The sequence below is a fragment of the Chroicocephalus ridibundus genome, chromosome Z (assembly GCF_963924245.1).
Source record: "Chroicocephalus ridibundus chromosome Z, bChrRid1.1, whole genome shotgun sequence".
NCBI classification, from domain to species: domain Eukaryota; kingdom Metazoa; phylum Chordata; class Aves; order Charadriiformes; family Laridae; genus Chroicocephalus; species Chroicocephalus ridibundus.
The window spans coordinates 8,277,763-8,300,589 of record NC_086316.1 but is presented as its reverse complement, the minus strand read 5'-3'; the positions used below and the strand labels follow the sequence as shown (position 1 = coordinate 8,300,589).

Sequence of the window (22,827 nt, the reverse complement as noted above, 5' to 3'; positions counted from 1 at the left end):
ACTGTACCTTAAGCAGGAATTAATTCCAGGAAGTCCTGTTGCCTGTGTTATGCAGAAGGTCATACTACACAATCCTATCAGTCCCTTCTGGCCTTAAAATCTATGAATACGAAATTTAAAATCCTCTAAGGCCTTGTCACATTTATTTTGTACGATGCTCCCGCACTTTTGTTCGTTCCTGGGGGATTTACCCCCATTTTATCTTGCCCTGTGTGGTGCAAAGCTTTGAAATTCTGCAATTGCTACAGTACACCAGCCCCAAGGGTTCAAATTCCTGACATAAACGCTTTTATAGTAACTCCCCTGGGCTGCTTTTATGGCCAGTACGGGGCCTGGCATTGTAGCACTAGCTGAGCTTTTCCAAAGCAAGTATGTCTTTGATGCCGGCACAAATTCCATGGGCGCTGCGAGAAACACTGGTTATTAATGTTTATTTAATATGCATAATTTAAGTTCATTTACTTCCCCCATCTCAATCTACTTCATAAAAACTTCATGTTTTCTCATTCGTCCACATAAATTAAAATCTTCTCTAGAAAATGTAGCTCTGAATTCTGTGAGCTGTACTGATTCTACCAAGACTGGATTAATTTTCTGCTTCTCCTGGGAACTGACAGTCAGCTTCTCCCATACGTATTTTACTCGAAGTCCTACGCCTGCGCTTGAGCATCACACACCCAAAACTGTGTTAATTTCAGTGAAAATTTCCGTCAGTGGAAGAATCTACTTGTGCAAAAGCCTACCCCAAGATTGGCTGGTGGTGTGTGCAGGGAGACTGGTACCCCAGCAAGAACAATCCTTGTCACCGTGTACAAAACTGGAAGGCAGCCACACAGTAATTTTGTGCGCATCAACCCCAGAAATCTACTATTCCTTCCAAGGAGAACTTTTCCATTCAAGTTTCAAAAGCATTATGTACTACTACCTATCCAAAATTACCAATGCTACCCACGTGTTTTTACTACTGTCAATGCAGGCTGCATATTGGGCAGTGCTACTCAAAAAATGGTCTAACAGGACAACTCTGTTACTTCCAAAGTTAGAAGCATTTTTCTTTTAGTTATTTGAAAGAGACATGCATCAAATGTGATTTCCATGAGTTATTTATTAAGGTTAACAAACTCCAAGACTTCCAGGTAAATTTTTGTATCCAAGTTTTCAGATCTCCTGATACTTGTATTAGCACATACACTGATACTTAATACCAGTGAGTTGAATACAGGCTTTTAAAAATAGTCCTATGGCAAACTAATGTAAACATTTTGGGTTTTCTCCTTAAAAAATGCTGCAGTTTGCAATAAAATTATTGAAGAAAAAACACCGACATTGATTTAAAAAGTGCTGTATGCTTATTATCTCATTGGAGGCTTTTATTGAATCCATCACTGCACATCTAAGCATAGCACAACTAATGCAACATGGTCGTTTCAATCCATCATTTTACTCTCTGCAGAGTCTGAAAATGTTATAGATCTTAAAAATATACATAAATATAGGATTGCTATAGATGCTGCTCGACCTCAGACACATTGCTGAGGTCCTTCTCTCCAGAAAGATATATGCCAAACACACTTTACAGGCTACCTCTCTCCCATAGCACACCACCAGAAGACCCCGAACTGGAGAACTGTACAGGGTCCTCCTCTTCCTGTTTGGATTTACAAATATGTGTCAGTAACTGAAGAACGATTCCTGCATTTTGACCAACTGGAAGTGTGTTCTCAACAAATTCACATACAAGCTTCTGTGTTAACCCATGGGAATTTAGGTGAGCGTTTTGTTCCCTCTTGGACTATGTGTTGGCATCTCATCATAGCTCCCCTAGTGCACCTACAGCAAGGTCCCCAGCCTGACCGGAGCACATACAGACCGGCCTTAGACAGATCTGAAGTGGCAAAGTCTGCAATGGGAGAGATCTACCACCAGCACCACGGTACTTGGTCCTGGGGCAAACAAAGCACAACAGCACCCGACGTGCTTAAAGCAAACTCATACTCCTCTCTTGGAAGATTGTGAAGAATTTTGCTACAAACGAATGAGTTATAAAATCTTAGCTGAAACAATCTCTTCATCAGTTTCTGCATTTATAGATCAAAAGCATGGAAGTGCAGGGAGATTGTTGTAGTGATATATTTATTAGTTTCAGTCATCTGATGATGCTGAGAACAAAACATAGTGTTTTGCAGGGGAGAGATTTATGCCACTTTTTTAATACCAAATAAGCTCATTAATTCCTAAATTAATGACGATCACATATGTAGTAATGTTTTTTTATGTGAGAAGTGACACATTCAAGCACAATATTATTTTCGCACATGTGAAACTCCTGCAGGTTAAAGTCACATTTATTTCCAACTATTTACTGGTTGTAATATCAAAACAGTGCTTCTTCTGAAACTACTTCTTAATCTAGCTTTTAGGAACTTATATTAATGATTAAGATATTAACACTGCCTTACAGAAGTGACAAAAGCAATCATGCAGTGCATAAAAGTAACATCCTAGTGACATTTCCCCAAATTTACATTTAACTAGAATTGATGGTTAGAACTAGATTAATTTGTCTTAACAGTATGGAAGATTATAACATGATCAATCAGATTATGAACCGGATATAATTAATCACATTCATTAATACACATTATTATGCAGTAGGGAATAAGTCTACTTATACTCCCTATTGCTTATTTTGTTTTAAAATTTTCAATTAGTACCAATTCTGTCTGCAGAGCCTCCAAAGAGTTGGCAAGCAGAAAATGTAGATACAAAGCTTTGCAACAGAGAAAAAGAAAGTATGTTTAGAGCGAAACATGCTAAAAATTCCAAATATTTGATTAAATACTCACTTTGGAAATACTGTCCATGTCTCCTGAGCCTTAAATTAAAATAGACAATTATTCAGTTAGTTTTGAGCTGAAGTTAGTCTAAGAATTTTTTTTCATAGTAAATATATAGTGTAACAGCAATATTTTAAAACATAACCAACCACATGTCATCTCACTTCCTTCCCAATGTCTCTCTCAGTAAATTTACAGTCAGCATGGAGTAATGTTAGTCCTTTGACTGTGTACGCACCCAGTGCAGAAAGCGAGAATAGAATGAAGGACACACGTCTGATCTGTATCAGTTATTTGGACGGCATCCTTTCAGGACGAGACAGCCCGGCACAACTCAAGACACCGTGTATCTGAACCCCCTGTCCCATTAGCAACGGTAGGGTACAGGTAAGGCAATTAATTCGGGGTATGTCCACCTATGCGAATGCTTCAGCTTGAAAAAAAAACCAAGGCAAAATCACGGCTACCTAGTAAGAACTGATATTCGGGGGGAGGGGTGGGGTGGTAAAGACCACTATTATCACTAAGGTCACCTGGGAGGGTTTAATTTTCATTTCCAGGTCTTTGCTTCCAGAAGCAGAAGCCTGCTACTGAAACTGGCTGAAATAACATCAACATTTGATGCATTACAAATACTGATGATGGCAGTATCTTTCAGAAGAAAGCAGATGATCCTGGGGACCAGAGTAACAGAAATCAAATAAAATTGAATATAATGAATGCAAGACTGTTGAAAAGAATTTTCTTCACATGCCGTTGCTCTCACTCAGGTAAAGCCAAGAATAAAGGAAATATAGTTTTAGGATGGATCAAGAAAAGCATTTTTAGCAGCAACAGACAATAAACAATTCTGGTCACCTACTTTAAAGAAAGATAAATTCTAGAAGAGTGCTGAATACAAAAGTAGAAGAGTATCAGAGAAAAACAATCAAGAAAATGGAGTTGTGGGAGGAGGCTGAAATAGCTTACTATACTTAGCCAGGCAAATTAAGGCTGAGAAGGAATATGATTTCTCTCTATAAATACATCACATACATAAATATTATGAAGAGTCATTTTGTCATAGGCCAAAGGGTAAAATTTGGTGGAAATCAGGAAAATCTTTCTAATGGGCAGAGGTATGGACAGATACCCAATAGAAGGGCTGCGGTCATAGAAGTTGGAGAAGTTCAAGATGGACTTTGACGAATTTATCCATCTGATTATGAGACACAGCTGCCTACTGCAGCATGGAAATGAATGCAGCAGATCGCTCCCAGCCCTCCTCTCCTAAAAGAACTCGGGTTCCAGTTTAGATACGAAGTCACCCATAGAAAGCAGTCATCACTAATGTGACTAAGCACATCATCATTTTCACTAGAGAAAATAACTGACCAAATGCTAGGTACACGTAAAATCCTTCCGTCACTGTCTCAGTTTATTTTTTTTGTTTAGCTAAGAAATAATTCTAAGGCTACAGAAAGTGGCAGAAAAAGATGTGATTACCTTTTACACAGTTTTTAAATTATTTCAATGCAAAGTGCATCATTATTAATTAAAACAACAATCCATTTTACAATTGTAATATGTAAAGAAAGGCTGTAAAATCACAAGGTGTCCTTATGCAAAGTAATCTAGGAATCAGGAATGCTTTCCTAGAAAAAAAAGATAATTCTATTAGGAGATAGATGCCTACTGCTGAACTTTAATTGTTTGGAACATGTCTGCTAAATGAGGTTTGATGGCTTATTTTTTTTTCTCATCTTGTCATAGCCTCTTTGAATTTCTCCCTTCCTTTTACTTGTTTATACTTTCTTTTTCACTACCTCCAACTTTTGGGCTACAAGTGATAGACGTAGAGACTTAAATGGTGTGGAGTTTAGGTCCGTGCCTATGCTGGGAAGGTGACAGAGCTCTTCCTTGGGGACGGCAGCAAGGAGAACACTGGCAGCTCAGCTTCTGCCTGCACGACCTGTATCTAGCTCGCTTGGGTTTCTCCCCATGGAGGAAAATGAAAATGCTCCTCAGCCGGGGCTCCTCAGATGGTAGTGCACCTTGCAGGTACCAACTCAGCTCCCAGATGTAAAGGAGAACCTTGCTGGCGGACAGGGGGGGATGGAAGAAGAGATCTGAAGCCTTTGCAGTCCTAGGTTCCCCCCTGTTGTTGCCAGCATGACCAACATCCCTTGGTGCAGAAGTGAAGAGTACAAGACAAGACCCGTATTCAGACCTACTAACCCCGTGTTAGGGCGTGAGCACAAATAAAAACAAGGTTCTTGTTTACTTTGTGGGTATGGAAGAGGAAGGCATAAATGATATTTATTTAGCTTTGGCTTGTTGCCTACATCACTTCCAAGTGTCTATCATGCTTCCAGCAAAGAGTGAGAGCAAAGAGTTTGCTGTGGGACAGTCAGGAGACAAAGCAGTGTGCGTTTTGCAGAGTTGTGCACGGCTTCTCTCCTAGATACGAGTCCTTCAGAAATCGTAGTGTCAAAAGTCCAGCAGTATGCTGTTCCTCCTGTGTGCCCCGACAAGAATTCTTTTGGGTGCATTAAAATTGGCACCTGTCTGAAGCTGCTAATGGGGATGGAGTAATAATACACTCAACAGATATATGGCTTAGTACAGAACAAATGAGGATATCAAAACGTTGGGATAAAACCAGCTTAACACATACATCAAAATATGTAATAACTTACTTCCAGGTAACTGATAAGAACGTGCACCAGCACGTCACAATGACACCTTCCCAAGATTTTCAAAGAGGAAGACGGATAAATAAAAATGGTTCTTAAGCCTTCACCTCAACATTACTGCGATGGTATGCTTTTAGACTGGTCTTCATCAACTGGACTAAAACTACACTCTCTTATATAAATAAAATAACAGTATTTTTCTTTCAGAGGTGTACAATGTATGCCAATTCACATGCTTAAAAAGTACCTTAATACTACTTATTGATGTATATGCAGCTTTTTCAGTTTTTGAAAGATTTTTACATATAGTCTTCTGCATAACTCAGAGAACTCAGAGTCATAGAAAATGGCACTAGTCATCGAAAACTGGCAATGTTCGTAATATTTACTATTATTACCTAATGATCCATTCATATGATGTGAATCCATTCCACCCAGTCCACTCATCGGTCCATCTGACCCTGGCCCCATTGGAAACTACAAAAGGATCAGACATTAAAAACTGGTATTACTGTACAATTTTTCGTAGATAATCTAATAAAAATAAAATATTTCTCAGGAAAAAAAAAATAAAGGAAAAATGCACAGTCCTAGCTCTGAATGCGCAAGTCAAATGAAAGTCTTTCATGTGAAGACTGCAAAAACATCATTGCTTTTATTCACTTTTTCCAATAATGTCATGATTTTTCTTGATGACTTTTTTTTTTGTAACGATTTTTCAATGACTTCATGATTTTTGGAAACTCTCGCCTCTGTAGGCTGGAAAATAACTCAGGACTAATTTATTATTTACTTCAACACTCTGTGTATGACTTTCAAACCTGCTAGTGCTGAAGCTAGCTCTACTGTCATTGAAGTTACAGGGAACTGTACAATTCTCTTCAATGAGTAAGCGATTAATTAACAGCTTTCAAACCTCGCCCCATCCATACTGACAGTGGGACTACTCCACGTTACCTTTGCAGCATGAGCAGGTTCTGTCCAATTTCAGGTATTAACCTTAAATTTAGCTCTTCAAAAACTTAAAGACATTAACATTATAGGAAAATTTCGAAAATTCACTGCATGGTTTAGCAATATCTAAATAACTATATTTTAAAGTTCTACTGCCCGTTTTTCCAAAAGGCTGATAATATGGATCATGATTAAATGAAGTATGTTTGTAATCACAGAAATACAATAAAACTGAAGGCACAGAGAAAGATCAGTGAAGAAACAAGTTCTACCCAAGAATCCAGATTTCTGTCACCTCTAGAACTGCTGAAATTTAGGCTAAAATAGTCACAAGTTAACTATTTAATTAGGCAAATACTTAAATGCTATCAATAGGTTTCATTCTTAACATCCCATTTAGACAAACATGGAAGTTTGTTTCTTCTCAGGGACATTGATGTTATCCTTTTTTACAGAACGGCAGGGCAACATGATACTGGGTCACTCTAAACAATTTTTCTCCTCCCTTTTCAAGGGTAGATACTTTTTTGTAACACGAGTTTGAATCCTGCAGAAACTAATGCTTAGTGGCAGCTCCTGGGGTGACGTCCTATCACACAGAAGTGTACTGCAGTGTGACAAACTACGTCTAAGCAGAAGCTTCTAAGGTCTTTTCCATAAAGAAGAATATGGCCCAATCATAATTTTGTATGGATTGGCATGATTGATTTGGGAAACATTAAAAAGTATGTGGTGGGGGGAACCAACTGAAGCTTCACCAGTAAGAATGGAAAACTTAGTATTAATGATATGTGATGGCAATGTAGTGTTTGCATAGAAAAAGGCTGTATAATTCAAAGAAGGATATAACTAGATTCATATTTACATTGGGTCTGTTGGGTCCAGGTGGTACTGCATTCATTAAAGTGTACATGTTGTCTCCAGAGTTGGTTGAATCTGTAATAAGAGATTATTTTAAGTGCTAATATATACCTTTCAATAAAACTACTCATCTAATACATTTCCTGCCATTTCGTTCATATTATTTCTGTCCCTGAATCACTGATACACAGCGGCAATATAATGGAAGATTTCATTCCCTTTCTATCTATTGCTACCACACAACACAGCTACGAAAAGAAATAATTGCAATGGTCCCTAAGTGACTACTTCTAGACTCTAGTTTTATGCACGACTGTTAAAAGGTTTATAAATCACCATGTATCTGTAACTATTTAATTCCATAAACCCTTTTTCCTGGAGTTCCAAATTATTTCACTCATCTTCAATATTCTCTATAAAGCAGGAGTTTCTTTCTTATCAATACTTCCTGTAATTTCTTTTCCATCTGTAATAAATGATAAATAGCCTCTCGCTATAGACACTACAAGTTAGCATAGTGAATGAAAATTTTTTATTCTCATTCATGTCACTCTTTGATTTTGGATATATCTAGCTATTCAGTGGAACACTGTGCAAAGATCCTTGCTCTAAGGACAGCTTTAACTGATGTATCTTCAAGGTACGATGTGGTGCAATGCTTCAAAAAAAAACTGAGTCCAAAACCTATAAAGCCGTCCTGGCACAGCATGGTGCTTAAGCTCATACGTTCTGCCCAGGGTTTCACTTGGCCTTGCCAGACGTTGACACAGCTGTATTGCATCTCAGTCCCTTTCCTCCAATCAATGCTCATGAACCTTCAGAGCACCCCCAAAGTTGAAATGCAAGATTTAATTAACAAGACACACAGAAGACAACCCACACATCTCTTCTAGTTGAACTTAATAAACCGATGCCTAGGAATCATGAGTAGATACAAATTATTCATTCTGGTCCCCAGCTCATCCCCACTGCTAACACATGCAAAGTCTTAACACCCTTCATCAGTATCTGTAGGAAAGAGAAGGCAAAAAATGCAGCAAGACAGTAGACAAATTAGCCAAAAATCTTTCCCAGGGGAACTGGACAAGACATAGGCTATGTAATGTAAAAGGTTACTGAGAGGAGAACGACCTAAGGAAAGTCTAAATACATCCCTAAGGGGACTGCATGGTTAAGAAAAATATTGTCAACTCTGGAAAACCAGTACCTCCACAGTATCTACAAAAAGAACAAATAATAGCTTAGTACTCTATACCTAGCTCCTCCAAAAGACCATTCCACCTCTTTGAACGAGAGTTTTGAGATTAACACACCCACTGCTGAGCTGTAATTGCTTTTCCAAGACAAGGTGATGGGGGAATTTTGAGTCACAAGTAGTGAAAGCGAGAAAGCTTAGACCAGACTGAAATGCACTGGAACTGGGAATGTGGCCTGACCTCTCACAGGAATGTATTTTTACATTCACCGGCAGTTAAAGCCAGTCTTTGTTTGTTCCTTAGTCTTTCTGAGACAGTTGTCCAAGCATTAATTAACCTGGGTGAATAAATAATTCTATTATATGCAGAGCCCTAAGTATCACTACAACATTCAAATACACTGTTCAAGGAGGAGGGGGAACAAAAACCTCTTAGCCTAAAGTTATCAAAGTTAAATTAGCACATAAAAAGTTATTTTTAACATTCAATGAGGTAGGCAACAAGTTCTTCAACCACTAGATCTGTTGCAACACTTATCTCTAGCTCTCCCCATGTTCTGCTGGCTCATATGAAAATACATATGGGCTAGCTGGGCCACGGGAACCCTCGGAGCTGGTTTCCCTCAGAGGCAAGTAAATACCTTTGCAGAATTCTCAGATGGCCCATTTCTAAGTGTTTTCATACTCTGGAAAAACAGAGTCTCAAAACATCTCTGAGTCTCTAACTGAAAACGGGAACAACTGTCAGCAGAAGCTTTATTGGAGCTGCACAGAGACAGCCTAACGTGTGCCATAAACTGCAGTATTTTTAAAAGTGCGGGTTGTCCATAAGGTTGTTTTATGTTAAGAGAGACTCCTAATTTTTAAGCGCCAGCTTGCACTAATTATCTTTTTCTCTAATGATATGAACAAGGAAGCCATACTCTTTGTCTCAGGTTGCATTTTTTAAAGCCCTGGAATTGTATTTAATGAAGATATTATATTGGTGCAAGAGGTTCTCATGGGCAGTAAGGAAACTTCCCTGTCCTGTTGTGCTGTAGAGGACAGCAAGAACACGTAGGACCTAAGGACTGAGGATGCTGTAACATCATTGAGATAAGCAAATCCCTCTTAGCTGGTGAAACTATGTTGCAAAGACAGATGTTGACCAAAGGGACTAGCCATTGAATACTGGGTTATAATACTGGGTTAGTTTCATTTTAGCAGACTTCTCATGATGTCCATGGGGAAGGACAGCATCCTCCACATCTTGCAGTTTCACCTTCATACCAGAATCTTTGCAGAACATTGGTGGAGGGAAATACTTCCATCTAGTTGATCATCTTTAAGCCTTGAGAAGCTAGCTAGCCGTCCTAAATCCTCCCATCCTCCTCCTTGGTTCCTCAAACCTCAGTAGCAATGTGGACAGTCTTTTATATGGCCAAAATCTCCATGTGGTCAGAGTTGCAAGATACAGACCATGCTACTGGGGGAAACAACGGGGCAGTTGAAGTTATGGGAACAGGTCACTGGTAGGACGTGACAATGGCTCCTCTGGGGCCTTTCTCCTCCATTGCAATACAGAGGAGAGGAACCTGTCCAGCATGACCCTGCTGTCAGTCAGATGACATAGCCGTGGGATGCAGCGCATCACTCAAGAGCCACGTGTTGGTCCGCTCTATCCCATAGGATACTACAGGGTACGTTTCACCAGATTTAGAAATCTCCTGTTTTCCACAGTGGTGGAATTGTCCCAAAATAACATTAGTAAAAGCAAATAAAAACTGTGACCTCTTTTGTTTTTATCTTGCTGTTGCAAGAAAAGATGGGCTCAAAACCAGAGAAATTAATTGCTCTGAACTGCAGAGATATAGTTCTTTGTATCTCTTCAACATAGCATGGAGAGAGAGAGAGTGAAAGTGCAGGAAAAAACCTGACACAGAAACTACAAATCTAATAATTTCTCATTAGCGGATTCTTCATGAAAATCTAAGTCCAAAAAATAAGTTTTGTATTTGCTAAAATGCCTTAATTATCTTCTATTATTTCTGAGTATATTTCAATACCTGCAGGACTAGGCATGATAGGTGTTCCTGGTGGACCTCCACCTCCCGGAGGACCCTAGAGAGGGTAGAAAACATCAGTTAGCATGAAAGGAAAAAAGCATCGCAGTAAAAAATGAGCATAGTACAAATGAAAAAAAAGTATCGTGAATGTCATGAGTTACGCTGTTAAAAACATGCACATTTTCTGACAAGCTAGCGAAACAGCTCATCACAGATTAAGACAAGGTAATTGGTCAGCAAGCTCTGGCACAGACTTCTGACGTACGCAGGTATACAGACCCAAGAATATCCATTAGTCAATAACTGTGTGTCATGCTGTGAGTCAGACAAGAGAAGTACTTGGAGCAGGGCCTAAGACAATTACATTTCGTTCCCTCAACCTACTTTTATTACCACTGTTTTTCCAGCTGGCATTTCTGTTTTGTTGTACTCTGTACACAGTCAGTGTAGAGTAACCAATGTTTGCTAAGCACAAAATAAGGGGGTGTCCCATGGGGACACAAGAGCCTAATCACCTTAAGAAAGCTTTTTTTTTTATAGGCAGACTTGGCATCTCGATGCCGTAGGCTTCTTAATTCTACCCATCTAATATCCTACAATTTTTTAAAATAACATCTGGATATAACTTCTTCTCAAATTAATGACAAATGGATTTAAAAAGTCAGGATAATGCTGGGTGCAGTCTTATCACTTGCCTAGACTGCTAAATCAAAGACTAAAAAGTCAAAAAAAGCGACCATCAAGGAACGTCCATTTACTTATTTTTTTATTTTTGTGTTACGAATGTGTTTACGATTGGGAATTGCACATAAACTGCTCTGGTTGCTAAACAAGCCTTTTCAGGTCCTTTAAGAATTTTTCCAAGGCATTTATTCTGAACATCCTAATCATTTAGTAGGAATAGAACCATAACTTCTTGCCCTATGTTTGCAGATCCACTAATATTTTTAAGTAACCAACTTCCAGTTTGATAAAAACGTCTGTGTCAATAAAAGTCAATAAATACTGACTTTCCATAATTAAAAATACACAGATTCCTAGCAACAGATGATTATTTTCATTGCCATATGCCTTCTTATATTTTTATCTCTTTTGTTATATTTTAAAATAGCAGATATACTGTTCCAGACAGGTGCATTGTTTCACTAGCACTGAATATAAAGGTTTGCTTGTTCCAGTCTGCTTACAAGGACATTGCTGAGATTTGCTGTAATTCACTGAGATATTTTGGAAGGAGGTAGAGAAGTGCTGGATTTAAAACAGTAGACAGTCTTTCTTAATGGCCTATTTAAAACAACATTTCTTACAAAGCATTTAGCAATAATATACTTATAAACATTATTTTCAGACAACCTAACTCTGTAACGTATTAGCTTTCTGAATGATACTGCTCCTCCCCGGGTTCGTACAAGTAAAATACTTGCAGCGGGAAGCATCTCTGTCCGCCAGCCACTGGTCAACTGTAGATTGTAGGTGAAACAGAAATCTTTTGCCCAGACACAGCAGCACGCCCCTGCAGTCAGTCAACGTATATATGTATATATATATATACACCTCTATGCCCTTATATGTGACCCCCCCTTCCAGTTCTTTATCTTGTGCTTCCCCTTGCTTGTGAACTAATCAAGGTCACTGAGTATCTTTTGTGGGAGAACAAAGGCTCGCTCCGCCGTGAAACCCACGGATCAGCTTATAAAAATCAAGGCATACTCACAACTTCATTTCATGCTGCCAGCAGCCACATAGCTTTTTTCCCCTCCCAAATTACAATTGAATCAGTAACGAATGTGTTAAGATCGGGCTTGCCAAAACTGCTGGAAAGGCCTATTCAGCTGTCGTGGTTTGGGCTCAATGTCCTCAAACCAGGACATCGGCCCTCAGCAGTGAGACATTCCCCCATTACTGCTGTAGAGCTACAGACTCTAAATTCAAAGGGACCTTTGTATCACATATATGACCCTCTAGGCATCGCAGGATATCACTTTTTATTCATGGATTTATGCACTAAGCTCATTAACTTGATTTTTCCAGATTTATATATATTTTTCGGCATCACATAAAGAGGTGTAGAAACCACTAACTGGTCATTTATTAGAAAAGTTACTTATCTTCAATACTAACTTTTGCATCTAATTTTAAATTTGCATTTACTCTCATTGTTTGTGTATTTTCTTCTCTTAGAAAGACTCTCGGTATCAACTATTTTTGCTCTGAGAATATATTAATATGTAATGGAATTATTTCTCAAAAACTGTCTGATAAACTAACTAGACTAAGCTCTCAAAGCATGTAGTTCCACATCAAAAATCCTTTGGCTAAAAAGCTGTTTTAAGAGCTCCAGCCCACACTTTGTCCCCAGACGTGTCCTCTCTTGGAAGCTACTGCCCCCCGGTTTTGCTTATGTAGCTGTTTGTTCAACTGGAGTTCATGTGCTCCTTTTCCAAAATGTGGTTAGCCTTTCTGAAGCAACACCACTCTCTCATCATCAAACAAGACATGTACAAGCATTTAGGCTGGCAGAAGAAGATTTCAACCCTTGGCCCACCCCAGCAGCTCCACCTCTACCCTCTGCTGGCGGCAGCCTCAGCTCTGCTTGGAGCTCCCTCTGTGAGTGTCCCTCTACCTAGTTTGGGTCACCTGAAGCGCTTCAGCAAGGACCTGGTTCTTTAAATGCTTCAGTCAACTTCAGTTGTTTTGGATGAAGAGGGTCACTCCTCCAAGGAACTCCAGTGACAGACCTGAAGGAGTGGTAACCTTCAGCAGCTGAGTGGGGATGAGGAATTAGGCACCTTCCCACTGGCACAGCTGGAGTTCACAGCGCACATCTGACCAAAGCCTCAGGCATTTTCCTCAATACTTAACTCTTTTGTGTGCTTATTCTTGCATCTTTGCATATCTATTGATTTCCCTACAATGCTGCAAATTAGATGCAACTTTCCAGCATCAGTCCCATCATTGTCACTGAAAGAGGTAAAATCACCTCTTTACTCTTACTCCTTCTCTATCTATACACTGAAATACAGTGATGCCCTCTTTTGGCCAAGTGATTTGTCTTGAAGACCTTTCGGCCAAGTGATTTGTCTTGAAGACTCACTTGATGTGAGTACACCGAGAGAGTCTTCCACTATAGCTTGCATTGCACTTAGGTTTGCTTCATTCAAATAATTTTCTATGGCATCTCCTTTTCTAGTTTCTCAGGACTTCATACTTTCAAAAAACGAGAACACAAAGTCAAATATTCAAAAAAATTCTTCAAAATCTGCAACAATAATTGATCACTACTGTCTAGGGCAAACCCAACAAAACCTCTTCCCAGCAGAGAGAACTTTATGAAGTTCTTCATAAAAAGAAATGGTTTGCAGATCAGCAGATTTAGACTGTTTCCACTAAACACGTGGCAAAATGAGTACTACAGTTATGGACACTTCTGAGAATCATAACCTTTCTCACAGCTAATTGTCTAAATAAAAGACAAAAGAAATTGCTTTTATCTGAACAAAAACAAAGTCGTCCTTTAACTCATCCTTCAGCTTTAGCTCTGCAGGATCGTCTCTCTTACGAAGACTGAAAAGTAAGAGAAACCTATAAGCAGCACAAACAGATGAAAAATCAAGGGTTTATTGTCCTCAAGGTGAAGGACCTGCTATTCCCACATTCTGAAATAGTTGCAGTTTTTATGTTTGTTTAAGCCAATGCCCTGCAGTTACCTAATCTTCAGGTGATAAAACACAAAAGATCAAAAGAAAAGGCTACCGAAACTTGACCAACCAACAGAAATTTGGAATCCAACATATGTATATACATAAAATTCTCCCTTGTTACCCTGTGACACCAGTAGCAAGCATGTGGCAAAAACAGATGAAACAATGTGCCTCAGAACAGTACATCAGAAGTACAAATAATCCAAGCACAACAATAACAACGACAAAGAGCCTAAAAAGATAAAAAATGTTAAACTCTTGGGATAGAGACAAAACCCCAGCAGTATATTCTCCAACAAAAAACATTTTGTTGATAGGTAAAGTGTATTTGTTAAATTCCAGAGAAAGGGCCAGCATTTCGTGTTCTTTTGAGTGACAGCTCAATGCTGGACCTATTACAAAGTTTTAACTATTTCATTCTAAAGTACAGACTAAGAAAAAAACAATGATACCAACTAATCCATCATCAATTAAGACAATGTCTGTAAAATGAAGACATAACAGAGCATGGAGAAAGAAAGAGTTTTCAGGTCTCCAGAAGGTAATTATAAGAATAAAAATCTCCCTTAAAATGTTAGCTGTAAGGACCCACTTATATATCTTTTGGGAGATAAAAGCTTGTTCTAATTCTTCAAATATTTTTTTTTATGATGAAGTTCAGAAATTCATACACAAAATTGTGTTACTGAGAAAGCTGTGGATTTTTGTCCTTTATTATTGGAGACAATACATTGTATTGGTTATACAAATGTTTGCTGAAATAAAACAGCACTCAGGGCAATTTTGACCAGACCGATAATGATTCTAGTAATGAACATCAACATATGCACCACAACCGGCAGAAAAAACCCTACATGCAGATCAGATGTTCAGTTCTCAACCAATACACAAGGGTTCTTCTTAACATCTGGACAGCTATTTCTTTGCCTAAATAAAATGTAACATCTATTCTAAAAAGCAAACACACACAAGTGTACTTACTACATAGTTCCCAGGAGATGCTGAGGAGTAAGGTATCTGTAATATCAACAGAAACAAAACAGTCATTTCTTCTGCAGTGAAATGGAGTCTATATCTACATCTATGTACAGTTCCAGGTTAACATGTTTGTTTAACTTATTTCAAAGACACAGTTAAGGGTTACGGGAAAATGTTTCTTGCCAAACACAAACACCTCTTCTTTTCAACAACTTGTCGTTGTAAGTATGTTCAATTCCAAAACTAGCAATACAGGCTCAGCCCACATTTAATACCCAATATTTCAAACAAAAATACTTCCATTTAAGATTACTGTGCCCTGTTATCCACTCCAATGAAATCAGTATGAATAACATAATTCACACATTTAAATGTCTATAGGCTGAGGCCTAATATCTGATCTCTATTTTTTCATAATACCTGAAGCATGCATTTTTAACAGCCAGCCTCAGTTTTTTAAGATACTAAATGCAAGCTCTAGTACCAACCCAGTTCTTGCATCTACTACTACGGTCCTTTTATTCTTATTGCAGGATGCACAATAAGCTCTGTAAAGATCTGCAGTCTATAGTAAAAGGTTAAGCTATAAGATTATTAAGGTAATATGCTTTACAAGGTTTATAAACTTACGCAGCACATACTTGCATTTAAGTCAATAAGACATCAGAATCATCGCAAGCACAGACTGAATCTGTATGTTCTTATATATACTTAATCTTGATTAAAATCTTGACCATAAAAGGAAAAGCAACTCTCATATCTTTCACCCTAGAAGATACTAATTTTCATTTCTTTGCATTATTATTTTTTTTCTTTAAAGAAAGGACAGTGTTCTATTTTAATTTAAAATTCAATTGTGGTATTTGTTACAGAGGGTATCTGGTGAAATCCAGCTGCCTGTGAACAATCCAGTCTTCTTTATGATATCCTTTGCAATCACTCTCTTTAAAGGAGCACGGAGCAATGCTATTTTAGGAGGATGGGGTAAGAAGTAAGCATCTTACATGATTGTAGACAACTTGTCATGCAGCTCATTTTTACAAATACATCTATTACTGGATTCTCAATTAATTTCATAGAATGAAAATATTTCAACTCCCAGTTGAAAAATACCCTAACATCCGTTTTAGTTGAGGACACGCAAAAGTAAACCGAGGAAGAGTTTCAGCTCTTTTCTTCCCCAACTGTCATTAGTAGAATTAAAAAATCCAAATTGGTAACAACAGAAAGAACCAGGCTAGTCTGTTAAGCCAGATCCATCTTACCCAACTGCAAGTGCCAAAAAGGGACACCTTTTTATACTAATGATGTATGACCACTGAATGAAAATGAAAACCTTACTTTTGCGTTTTCTGAAGAAATACCAGATGTGTTGTTCTTGTGGGACGCCCCACTGACCTCCTCTTCCTTCTAGCTGCTATCGGACTACCTCATTTTGTAGTTGTTGCAATGAAATGCAATAGAGTGCACTGCTTTTTACAAAAAGCATATGAAATGGCTGATGTCTTGCAAGCAATTGCTCTACGACTCCATGTTCCCTAGTTAAGAGCAGCAAACGTGCTTTTGTTATGTATGTATCTTAACAAGCGGTGATTTTTGTAGAGCTTGCTGGCCAGACAGTGTTGACCTAACTCACCTTACTTGCACTATGGGAAGATAAAATGTATTTTAAATATATCCCTTTGTGTTAAGGAAGTGCTGTAACTGATGCAAAGACGCAGAGCTGTTGTGTGATTATGAAAAGAGCTGGGTATGTGGAGGTCAATGAGCTCTCTGTTCAGATATGCTCCTCACTGAACCTGCTCTGCATTAGGGTTACGGGGAAAAATATAAAGCATGCCGTAGTTTATTTGTTGAAGGAAGTGGAATTTTGTTCCTGGTGTACTGATGAGAAATATTTTCCTAAATATAAGATGATGTCTAACATATTTTAAATATTAACTTACAGAATTGGCATTGGTTGGGTTTGGCCAAGGTCTACCACCACCAGGACCCCTGTAACAGAAGATGAAAGATGAGACACAGAACAATCCCCATCTTCTGAGCAGCTCTGAGGAAGCAAATCAAAATAATCTGTTTCCAGAGTAAGGAATAAGATGGCTTTTTTTCAAATTAAAGTGTGATTATAAACTGTAACTACACCAAGTTATAAAGCTATAGCAAAATTCTCAATCATTGCATTGTCATTTAATCAGTTTATGAGTTGATTCAAGATAATTTATGTATTATTACAACCCAGCCACTCACATTTGAGACACTTTGGTTCCTGACTCATTCTGGTACTTCTGTACTCTTCAGGACAGGAGCTGCCAGAATGGGACCATCAGGAGTCCTTCCCCAGTAGCCACACTGCACAGTTTTTCATCGGTCCCAAACACTTGCAAATTTAAGAAGTGCCAGATATTCCCCTTTTATATTCTCAACAGAACAATTTGAAAGACATTGCAAATTTGTGTCTGGGGAAGTGCCTGCCTTCTCTTCAGGGTGAATTTAACTCTATGTAACACAGACACAACATTTTAACACGGCACAGCAGTTTTCCAAAAGTAAAAAACAAGTTCACAAACTCTTTAAGTTCTCATGAGAAGTGTTTTTCCGTGTACTCTGTTAACTTTTTTTAAAAATATATGGAGAAAGTATTACACATTCCACAGAAGTCTACTTACAGTATAGAGAAAGGCAGAAAGGTACTAAAATATAAGTGTAACCTCAGTCATAGGAACAGCACTCTTGCTTACACAATGAAGAATTGAGGATGAGTGCATTTACTGAGTATGGATCTAGAATACTGCAAGTATAGTAAGGTTTCATTAGTGAAAGTGATGCTAGTACTTTATAAATTTTTTGGGAAAACCTTTTTTTTAAAAGAACGAGCCATAGAAAGAATGTTGCTATAACCTGTATCTGATAAGAACAACAATAAAAAATCTCATGGATTAAAAATTGAAAACATGCCACTTTATACATAGACTTTAAACATACGTTTAGATATGTATCTAAAACCAGTTTGCTACTTGACTAGGGCTACATTATCTCCAGGGAAGTCACAGAAACATGACATTTTTCACACAGCAGGCAAAATGGAAATTTCAAACTTTTCAGACATTGTCGTTACACGTGGCCCAAATGGTGTACGCATGATTAAGTGGCAGCTCCCCAGCAGGGGGGACAAGAGCGTTTCACAGGCAGAAAACCTGTTTGATAAAGCAAACTCAAGGAGACATCAGAGGGGTACTAAAAGCAGAAGGGAATGGGGAAAGGAAAAAAGGAATTTTTCTCAGAACTCTTGCTGTTATTTTATGTTTCTCACTCCTAGCTGAGTTCAGAAACATAGTTTGGTGGTTAGGCTTCGTCTTTTAAGAGTCCTGATGGAACTAAGCCATATGGGAGGTAAAATGTCCATGTTTACAGTCACAACATCTCAATAACCATAATTATTCCTGGGAGCATTAAGAACTCCTAGTTATTTATAAATAAGACAAAATCACTTTTTGAAGGCCCTGACAACTGAGAAGCAGAGCAGATGACAAAATTTTCACATTTAAAATGGCATTTTGGCCTCATTAGCTTTAGAAAAGCAACATTAGCCACCACAGCTTACCAGACATGGGAGAGTGATTTAAATATAGAGAAGAAAGCAGGCTTTATTAATGAGTTCAGGAAGTTTTCTATCTACTTTTAAGTCTTGCAAAACTATAAACTATTAAGCAGATATGATGCCAAAGGGATTTAATGTTGAATCTTTTTATTATTATTATTACATTGTTGATGAAACTATAAAGAAATTAGCTCAAACAATCAACTGAAATGAATCAAGTGAAAATTGATGTATGTCTGTTGACACTATTTTTGGAAGGTTGGAAAACAGGAATGTAGGTGAGCATTTGCTGCTTTAAGAAGAGAGGAGGCAAAGCAAGGAAAAGGGACTCACAGTACTTGTGCTCCTCAGGTCAAATATTCAGCAATTTCTCCTCTGATAATGATTAACAAGGTAAAATATGTGGTGTTCTGGTTTGTTGGTTTTTTTTTTTCCAAAAAGTTGCTCTTTTTCCTACTTTCGTTTATTGGATCCTCTTTTTCAGAGAAATCAGGAATATTTGTAACAACACTGGAAGCCTGTTTTCATGCCAAAACCCTGCACTTGTTTGTGTGACATTAAGTAATAAAAATGTATCTAGTGAACAGCATTAAATGGAAAATAGCTGTGACGACACTGCAGATTACTCTGAACTACAGAGGTATTAAAAAGCCGACTCAGATATACGATCGGTTTAAGCCACAGCAATGTGGAAATTTAGACAGGCCTTATGAGGAGACGGGGAAACTCACCTTTCATCTAAAAAGCTGTTGGAATTTGCAAATTTACTGGAAGCTATGGACAGCTCTAAGTATAGACTTAGAAAACACTCTAGCAGATTCTGCTGGAAAGCCATATGGTTTTTGTGGAGCCAAATGTTGTTAGCTTATAAAACACACATAAAAAAAAGCTACCTGCAACTTTTTTCAATGCAATGCAAGCAGGTTTTTTGCCCTTTATTAAATGTTTATTTTGGAAGCATCAACAGAGTCATAAAACATTATTTTGAATGTACCAATTCCAAAATAAAGTAATTTACGAAGTATCTATCGTTATGACTAATTACTGCTGCATTTTATCCTTAAAGTTAGTCCTATAGCGTTGATCCTAGTACTTGAAAAAATAAAGTCTAAAATTTCCATTTCCCAAGGGGCAAATATATTCAATCAGGAAATTAAACATCTAGAACACACGTTTGTGAATTGAAGTTAAAAAACAAACTCACTTTTTTTTTTCTTTTCAGGCATGACTGAGATATTCTTAGCACTTGAAACCACACTGCAGGTCACACAGGCCATTAAAAAGTGCCAGTGAAATGTAACACTGCTCCCCAAAGTTTGCCATTTTGTTCCAAAGAGGGTATTTTCCCACAAAGAAAGAAAATCTTACTAAAAATGGCTACACCAAGTTTCAACTTAAAACCTTATAGCTAAAATAATTTTGTAGAAGAACATAGGATATGTATCAGCTGTTTCAAACAGTAATCTGAATGGCATTAGTTATGATGGAGCAGGCAATTATTTAGCAGTATTACATTTATGGAGTACATGCTCCTGGACCGAAAGACTGTCTACAAGTTCTCAGCTGGTTGTTGCCATTTTTGACAACAGAGAACACTTTTCATCCAGAAAAATGTAAAATTATATTTGGCTGATATTCTGCTCTTAATCAAAACAGCTTCCTTTCGCGCTTTCCAAGGAGAAAAAGCTGCATTTAAAATGACAACTGTTTTTGTAGGGTACACATTTTTATATTTTAACTTTGCCAAAAATCCAAAAACATTGACTAGAACCCTGAAAAATTTTCATGTAAGAAAAAGATATGGCTATGTAAAGACAAATGTACATTACTATAAGCCTTGCGTATAGTTACCCTGTTTCCTAGGAATGTAAGTAGACTAAATGATTTACACCGTGCATTAGATGAGTTGTAAGGGATAATACAAAGAATGCATTCAACACAGCTGGGTCTGTCTATTGCCATTGCCCGCAGGTTATCCTCGAATGCACCCCGACTGATCCTGAATGCTATAATTGACCAGAAAACAAGTCTTCAGTGAGATTTCGGTGTAAGGACAACTTTGACAGCAGCAACTTTACTGTAAGAAAAAACTCTGATGTCCTGGAAATACAATTAAAAGAAACCCAGACCATAGTAACTCCTTTGTGTTTCTTTTGATCAGTATACGTCACTCCATTGACAGAGGAAAAGAATTACTCAGTTTGATGGTAAAAAAATTATTCATGTTGTAAGGCATGCAATAATGGAGCTCCTTATAATGGTCTGTGATTCAGCATGTAACACAGGCCAGGATATGCTACAGCGTAATATTCCAGTACTAGCACTTTGGAGTCTGGCCTTTAAAGTGAATTATAATAAGCAAAGGGACAGTATGAATTCTTGTTCAAAACCAAGACTAAGTATTCTGTTCCCACTTTCAGCTAAACTGGAGTAAAGATGAGTTTGTAAGAAATGTAAAGGAGTGCAGTATATGCCTGGTAAGACATGGAGACAGCTACGGCTACCTACTTCATAATTACCGCTTTAAACCTTGTTCTTCTCAGCAGATCACGCACTGTATCAAAGCCCATGAATATCCCAAGTAAAGGACTCTCTACTTCATGGTGTTCCCTTCAAGAGGACATACAAGTCCAAAGGACAATGTACTTCTCACACCACTGAATTAAAACATCATCTATGTACGTCTACCGGCTCAAGATGAAATGTGCTTATTAAATGCTGCAATATGGAAATGCTACTATTTCAGCCCATAGCCATCTCTCTTTCTGGCAGACCAGGAATTCTTTTTGTCATCCAGGAATGTGTTTTCTTATTTTCCCTATGCAAACTCTCATTTATGTGGATAAGCAGCCTCAAAATATCTTATACCTAGCCTGAATTTTAATTTTACAGTATTTTATTTTAGAAAGTTCATTTTCTTTTCTTATAATTAAATCCTCTCCTGACGACAATTTATGTAGTGCTTATATTATACTCGCACTGAATTTCAAGTATCTACATTTTTTTTCTACATAAATTTTATTTAAAAGAAGAAATGCCTACCCTTGGGAAGGTTCCTAGTATTGTCTTAAGTCCAATACATGATGTCTATTATAGAGTAACACCCAACTTTAGATTTTATTTGTGTCAAGAATTCAGGGTATGTCTGGAAATTAGAAGAAAGTAAGGCTATGGTGGATTAGATACTTTTTAAATGGTATTATCTATCTCAATACTTCTTTTTCAGGTTGGCAACTCTTTACTTGAAAAGAAAATTATCATCTCTGGTTTATGTTTCCTACAAAAATAGGAGTAAAAACGGGTATCTACAACGTAACAATAACAACCGTATATAAATCTTGACTGTGTTTTCTGTGTTGATCCGCTGAAAACCTGTTCTTGAAAGACAAAGGTGTAAAACGAGTAAGAAAAGAAGATGTTCTCTACTTTTGGTTGTAAAATCATTCTAGTGTCTTAATAGCTTGACCACCATGATACCTTCTGTGACCACTCAAGGACTGCAAAATGGTGGTTATGAAAAAATGTACAAACTTCAGCAGAGGTACAGCCAAAATACAAGAATAGCTTGATAATCTCTGGTTGTGTTACAACAGAGATAACCATAGCAAGCCCCTTAAAATCTGTGAATCTCTTAATAGAGAAATCTAAATACAAGGAGCACCTTACTTTCTTCCAGGCTTGCTAATCAAATAAGCAACTCCAAGCAAGCAAAAGCTTTATCTATCTAAAGTGCAGAAGATTCCTCATATTGGGTCACTTGCCATGCTAAAATCCTAAGGTTAAATCTAGTCTACTCTAGATCGAGTAATTTTACATCTGAAATTTCTCTACACCCTTAGAAGAGTGGGTTGTCTACAGGTATGAAGGGCGTAATACACTTCCATGACTAAACCCATGCCTGGAATAAATCCGCATAGCTTAACCGAACTCAGCCTGTATCAATTTTTACTAAATGACGATCCAGTCCCAGAAAACCTTACACT

General features: G+C 37.8%; 1 protein-coding gene across 4 annotated transcripts in view; it reads right to left on the bottom strand.

The window, feature by feature from the left end:
• SSBP2 (single stranded DNA binding protein 2) overlaps positions 1–22,827 on the bottom strand; it is a 188,785-nt gene that overhangs the window by 14,701 nt on the left and 151,257 nt on the right. For all 4 annotated transcript variants that reach the window (XM_063321381.1, XM_063321382.1, XM_063321383.1 and 1 more), the window contains 6 exons: positions 17,193–17,241; positions 15,250–15,285; positions 10,568–10,622; positions 7,332–7,402; positions 5,911–5,989; positions 2,847–2,875 (listed from right to left, as the gene is read on the bottom strand). In XM_063321381.1, the coding sequence (XP_063177451.1) occupies positions 2,847–2,875; positions 5,911–5,989; positions 7,332–7,402; positions 10,568–10,622; positions 15,250–15,285; positions 17,193–17,241 (319 nt within the window). The remainder of the gene's footprint in view (positions 1–2,846; positions 2,876–5,910; positions 5,990–7,331; positions 7,403–10,567; positions 10,623–15,249; positions 15,286–17,192; positions 17,242–22,827) is intronic.